This window comes from Sorex fumeus, unplaced genomic scaffold (assembly GCF_029834395.1).
Source record: "Sorex fumeus unplaced genomic scaffold, SorFum_2.1 ptg000019l, whole genome shotgun sequence".
In the NCBI taxonomy this organism is placed as follows: domain Eukaryota; kingdom Metazoa; phylum Chordata; class Mammalia; order Eulipotyphla; family Soricidae; genus Sorex; species Sorex fumeus.
In genome coordinates this window covers 14454342-14461601 of record NW_026606076.1, presented here as the reverse complement: position 1 = coordinate 14461601, position 7260 = coordinate 14454342, and the positions used below count along the sequence as shown (strand labels likewise).

At 38.8% G+C, this 7260-nt stretch overlaps 1 protein-coding gene across 1 annotated transcript; it reads right to left on the bottom strand.

The window, feature by feature from the left end:
• Nucleotides 1-1552: 1552 nt before the first annotated feature.
• On the bottom strand, nucleotides 1553-2479 carry LOC130021989 (olfactory receptor 2G6-like). Its single transcript, XM_056112719.1, has one exon. It carries the CDS (start codon nucleotides 2477-2479, stop codon nucleotides 1553-1555), a length of 927 nt encoding a protein of 308 aa, XP_055968694.1.
• Between the last annotated feature and the right edge of the window lie 4781 nt (nucleotides 2480-7260).

Below are 7260 nucleotides of genomic sequence, written 5' to 3'. Positions count from 1 at the left end.
AATCGATGAACAACAGGTTGATCGTGACCGTGATGTATTCTTAGAACTCAGAATGTCCAGAATACCTTAAAAATTTACAGCTAGGATAATCCCGTTGGGAAAATGACCAAACATCACACACTATCCAGATATAAATGTTCAAGACAACAAAACCATGAAGAACTTCCTGCATGATTAACTTTTTATTGGGCTCCAATTCATATAATTGATGAGAACCATGTAATATTTCATTGTATTTAGTGCTTATGTTTCTATCAATATGGGCTGAAATATGAAAAGCAAGCTATAGTAGTTGTTAGCACTGCATTATTGTATCTTGGATTTATAGTTCCAAGCATTTTAGAATTAAAATTTGGTTGTCCTTTCTCCTCTTGCAGAGAGCTTAGTTTAATTATACCCACTACAGTGCTCCTGGGGTCACACCCATTACCACCAGAGCACTCCCAATCCTCTGTGTTTATCTTTAACATCTCCTTTGTGTTCTTCCCCTATGTGTTAGTCACAAATATTTCCAAATCAGACAGTCAAATCTTCTGATGGCTCTGGATTTTGCATAGGTAAGTGAAATATTACTTTTCTCTTTCCTTTATACCCTTTGCATATTTTTACTTTAGAGTGGATGTCCTTTTTGTATAGATGCAGGAAGACAGTTAAAGCTATGGTTTTGTAATATGGGAGTTAATTGACTCTGAAATACTCCCGGGAATCCAGCATATTTACCTGATTTAGGCCTCAGCTGCCCTTAGATTGATATTAGTTTCTTATACCCCAAAAGGTGAGTCCCACTGAGGGACTTGAACCAGGGGCAAGCAGTAAGCTACCTTGACTTCAACATGGGACAGCCTAAGGTCCATAAGAAGTAAAATAAGTTAAAAGCACAGTCATGGAACAAACTCTGAAATGACCCAAAAGGAAGTCACTGAATAAAGATCTTATCAGAATTAGGAAAAACCAACCTGGCTTGAGGACTATACTCTGGGAAATATAGCAAGATGTCCCCAAGAAAAGCCACCCTTTACCATGAATCCAGAGTGAGCATTTTAAGAATAATCCAGAATATAGATAGAAGCCTATCTCTCTTACTGTGTTCATATAAAATGACTAGAAATATTATAAAGAAGAAAATTTAATATGAGTGTTTAAATGAATTACCAGTAAAGGAAAGGAGAAAGCAATATGCCCTGAGATGGAATTCTGCCCCTGGGTGATCTCCTAGAAGGAATCTAGAGTGCTGGAACCCCTAGATGGAATTCTGTCCTTGGGTGGAACTGCTAGAAGAATATTCCCCGAAGGAGGGGCTTTATATCAGTTCATACACCTATGTGAAATTACTGCTCCCGACCCTTCGTGATTTCTCTATAATAATCAGATTGATTTAAATAAACTGCCACCGGTGACTAGTTTGTGGACTTTTTCCTTCATCCATCAGCCAGGGGGATGGTTATTGGTTCCAAACATACCATGGGACCCCAGTCACCTCTGGAAGGTGACTCAGACAACCACAATGTTTTTTATAGCTCAGGTTCCAAAAATCATCATGTCCCCAATAGAATCAGTGTTTTAACATAAGTTTCCTAACTGCCCTTTTCACATCTTTGTTCCTCAGGGTGTAGATCAATGGGTTCATGGAGGGAGCAACAATGGTATAAACAAAGGCTAGTGCCTTGCCCTGATGCTGAGAATAGTTATTTTTCGGTTGAAGGTACATGAACATGATGGTTCCATAGAAGAGCAAGACCACCGTCAGGTGAGACGCACAGGTCCCAAACGCCTTCCTTCTGCCTTCAGCAGATTTCATCCTGAGCACGGCCCTGGCTATGCAGGCATATGAGGTGAGAATGACACAGACTGGAACAATAAGGATGATGAGGCGAGGCACTAGCTTCTTTGACTCTGTTGGACGAGTGTCCACACACGAGAGCTTGACAATGATCAAGAGCTCACAAACAAAATGGTCTACATGGTGGTGACCACATAGGGGTAAAGCAATGGCCAGTGAAGACTGGAAGAGAGAGTTGCCAATTCCCAACATCCAAGATATGGCAGCAAGGAGGTGGCAGATCTGTTGGTGCATAATTGTACTATACCTGAGCGGCCAGCAAACAGCAGCATAACGGTCAATAGCCATGACAGCCAGAAGGACACATTCTGTGGATCCCAGAGCCAAGGCCACGGTAAATTGCACCATGCAGCCCAGATAGCTGATGTGATTATTTTTTCCCCACATGTTCACCAGCATCTGAGGAACAACGGAAGTGGTGAAAAACACATCCAGAAATGAGAGGTTTCGCAGGAAGAAGTACATTGGGGTGTGGAGGCGGCTATCCAGGATGGACACCAAAATGATGGCTGCATTTCCTGTTAGTGTCATCATATAGAACCCAGCGGCAAAGAGAGAGAGAATGAACTCAGCCCGGGGATACTCTGAAAAGCCAACTAAGATGAAGTGTTTCACTGAGCTCCCATTAACTTTCGTCATCTCAAATATTTTCAGCAGTAATTGAAATTGAATAAAGTCCTCTGTGTATCAACAACAACAAAAAAATAAACAAGTCGACTGTGAGCTGGCAGTTATTATTACCTAGTAAAATGCCACATACATATTTATTTATACATTTTGATTTTAAATACAAAAAATTAAAATTATATATAATAATGTATTACATTCATTTATTTCACATGTGTTATGACAGAATTTTACAGACAATTGTTCAGTTTTAAAATGAATCTTCATAGTACCCATTTAAATTTCCTAATGTACAAACATTTTATGTGACTTAATGATATTGGAACACATCACAGCAGTCTGGGTTTGGCTCCAGACTACTGAAAAAAAGGTCAACATTACAATATAATCAGTCACATTTATTTTGTGTCTAAACGGTGAATAACATTTTGCTTTTATATAGTATACTTGAAGCATGAAATAGCATTATGGTTTAAGAGGCAAGCTATAGACATGAAATGTTTTGTTGCTAAAATACTCCATCATCTGAGGTTTCCACTAAAAAGCTAATCTTTTTCAGGGAAGCTGTCTATAGCATGAGATACCAATTGACATCATGCACCCACAGTTGAACTTTCAACCCAGCACTACTGTGTACATTGAGTTAATGTCATGTTCTAAATTCATATTGACATTTCAACAATGTTCATAGAATACAAACCAGTGGGAAGAGAGATAGTACAGTGGGGAGGGTGTTTGCATTGCACATGGCTGGCCCCAGTTTGATCATTGGCACCCCATGGGGTCCCCCAAGCCTGCCAAGAATGATCTGAGGGCAGGACCAGGAGCAAGCCCTCAGCACTGCAGAGTGTGGCCTAAGCATCAATACAAAAATACACACCAGAATAGATTCCATCACTTATCCAAAGAAGCAATTTCTCATTTAGTCATTTCCCCCCTAAGATTATTGCAACTTAATCGCATTCTCAGGCTCTTCTAACTTTAATTCTATTTCTTATATCATATTATCATTACTTCCTCCACGAAAATTGGAACCCTCTTAAATTGACCTGTGAGACTTGGAATTTATTTTATTTTAATTGTTTGCTTTTTGAGTCACACCCAGAAATGCTCAGGGGTTACTCCTGGCTCTGCACTCAGAAATTACTCCTGGCAGTGCTTGGAGGACCATATGGGATGCCAGGGATCGAACCCAGGTTGCCTCATGCAAGGCAAACATCCTCCTTGCTGTACTATGTACTATCGCTCCAGTCTCTGAGACTTGGAATTTATTATCATCTTCTATGAACTGTGAATAGTCTTAATGACATCTAGAATGTTCAAATCTTTTCAGTAGATAGCAATGAATTCTGTCCAGATCAACCAGAGGAATTGCTATAACTACAGCCTTACAAGTGTTCTTTCTTTTGTTAATTAGAGTTGAGTTAACATGTTGACTGGTACAACATCTTTGGAAATCAATATGGACACTTCTAAAAAAACAAAAACAAAAACAAAACAACAAAAACAGTTGTGAGCTTCCCTCTCCAGCCCCTGAATACGCTTTAAATTAAACACAAAATTTTATTCCTCAACCTCTGTGGACAAATTTCAACTTTTCCAACATTGAATACCACAAACTACTACTTTTGTTCCCAGAGAAAAAAAAGTTCTATAAGCATTGTTTTTTAGATTTATGTGACTAGTTTGATATCTTTGGGCATATAGATGGATTAGAAACTCTTTTTTGGTGAACCTTCGTGAGTTCTACTATAAGATTCTTTTTCTCCCTACTAATACATATGCTCTCTGATTAGATATTCCTGTTCTTAATAGTGTTAGGCAATACAGTCCTCCAGCATAAATCACAAAATTGTAGTGAGTGAAACCATATATAGATAGCATTAGGTCAAATAGTTGTTTATGATAACTCTGGAAGTGATATTTCTGGGTTCCTTTTATCTTATCCATTTAGAGGAAAATACAGAACTTATTCTATATTTAAAAATTAATAAACATTGTTTTTGCACTTGAACTTTCTCTCACTCTCACACTAAGTATTGTTAGGACAGAAACGGGATGATGGACCTGCCATAGAGGGTGAGTCAAAGGAATAGAAAGCTTTGATTGTACCTGGTGACAGTTATCTGCTTCAGTTGAAAGGGTTGAGCTCCAGTTGATAAATGACTCAAATTTAACTAAGCCTATGGAAAATATGGTTGGTTCATGAAGACTGCAGAGAGACACTGCCTCATATTGTAGTCTCCAGGGCTTCGGCCTCCCGTGGTTAATTACTGTGTGGAAGGGATGAGCTCAGGGGAAGAAAACTAGAAAAGATGATGGAGGATTCCTCTAGAGACCTAGAACTAACTCAGAACATTTCATCACTGTGTTATCTCAGTTTGCCTGATTTTCAAGTTTGGTGCCTTGGGGGCTTCTTAGGGTAAGGTAATTACATACAAATAACACAGATGTTACATACATGTGTGGCACTACAAATTTTAAATTGTATTTTTTAATTTTCCATTCAATTAAGTATCTTTTTAAAAAATACTTTTTTTGGGTCACACCCGGTGATGCACAGAGGTTACTCCTGGCTCATGCACCCTGGAATTATTTCTGGCGGTGGTCAGGGGATCATATGAGATGTTTGGAATCAAATCCGGGTGGGCCGCATAAAAGGCAAACACCCTACCCGCTGTGCTATCACTCCAGCACCCAATTAAGTATCTTAAGTGTGCATTTATATTTAGTTTTGAAATTGATGTTACAAAAAAGTAATTTAAGAGGCTGGAATGATAGGATAGTGGGTAGGGCATTTGCTTTGCACATGAGTGATCAAGTTTGATTCCCAGCATCCTATAAGGAATTCAGTCTCGTGAACCCAAAATGATCAGTCGCAAGATAACTTGAGAGTTTGTGTACAGAACTGAACTTACAGTGGCAGGGGTAGAGGGTGACAAGGGAGATGGGGGTGGATCCGAAGGAAGCCACCTCGGTGGGAGTGTTGAAAAATATGCGAGAAATTCTGCCCTACAACATTGTAAATTGAGATGCCCCAATAAATAGAAGGGAAAATATCAGGAAGCTTATCTGAGAGTAAACCTCTAATGCTGATAGACTGCAAGACTTGAAATCTGAACGTCACTTCAAGAACAGTATCTTCGGGCCAAAGAGTTAGTAGAGCAGTTACGACGCTTGCATTGCGCATGACCAACCTGGATTCTATGTCCTGTGCCTCATAGGACCTCCTGAGTCGGGCCATAAGTAAACTCTGAGCATGGCCAGGTGTGGCCCTCTGCAACCCTTAACACCAAATAATCACAATGTCATTATATAAGACTGTCATTATAAAAATTACATCATTTAAAGTTATCTGTGTCTGCTTACTATTACTGAATTTCATTCTCAGAACTAGTAATTAATAACCTTAAACACAAAAATGACACAACTTAATATCACTAATTTATTGAATTTTGTGTTATATGTATTAGAAACTAACAATAAACACTTTGCTTCATGTGATCACACCTGGCACTGCTCAGGGCTTACTCCTGACTCTGCACTCAGCTATCCCTCCTGGTGGTGCTCAGGGTACCTTATGGGATGCCAGAAATCAACGCAGACTGACAGCATGCAAGGCAAGCAAGCATCTTTGTACTGGTGTACTATCACTTGGACCCCTGATAAACACTTGAAGTCAAAGGACCTATTCCATCAATCTCTGGCAACTGAAATGACTGAAACATTCTGTTAACACCTTTATTAACGTGTTATTAATGAATCACCTACCAGACATTTTAAACCTGTGGCAAAGTGAGGAAGGCATAATATTTGTTAGTTTATAGGCCATATCCAGTGGTTCACAGGGCCTACTCCTCACTCTGTGCTCAGGGTTCACTTCTTATTGTGATCTAAGGGGACAATTCATATTGCAGGGAATTGAACGTGTGACTGTGATATGCAAGTTATGTGCCTTAATCACTGTACGATTACACTCTGGTCCAAGAGCACAACAGTTTTAAAGAGACACAGACAGCTTTATTCTAAGGAAAACCAACCCCATGATGTCAATATGTGCTCTCCATTGTCCTGGTGAACTTGTCAATTATCCTATGTCAATCTTGTCATTCTCTTGCTAATGGCTGGGAATCACCAGGAAAGTTCTAACAATTCGCATATTGACTACCCTGTCTTGTATAGCAGCATGCTTGTGACCACCTTCAACATGGGTATGGGATCCAGTAAACCAAAGTAGTTACAGGAATTCAAATATGGAAGTTTATTGAAATGATTTATAGGTAATAAAATTTATCATTAAATTTCAACAATAACTTCATTATGAAATAATTTAGTAAATAATAATGATGATTCAATTTAATAATTTAAGTTTAGAAACATACTTTAATTTATATAGATGATGTATTTATACTTCTCACAGCCTGTGCTATATGCATATGTTTATGGCTTATGAATGATTTAATTACGAATTTGAATAATAGGGGGGCACACCCAGCTGTGCTCAGTTGTGTTCCTAGCTCTGTGCTCAGGGGAGCATATGGGGTGCTGGGGATCAAACACAGATCAAATACCCTGCATTATCCAGATATAAATGTCCAAGACAACAAAACTTGTGAAGAGCAACCTGATAAACGTTTTATTAGCATATAACACCTATGGCTGATGACATTTTATATTTTGCTTGCATTTAGTATTTATGTTTCCGTAAGTTTGAATTAAACTCTGAAAAGCAATTTGTTATCCTTGTAGTTATTGCACTGCCCTAATCATTTCTAGGACCCACGTTCCAGAAA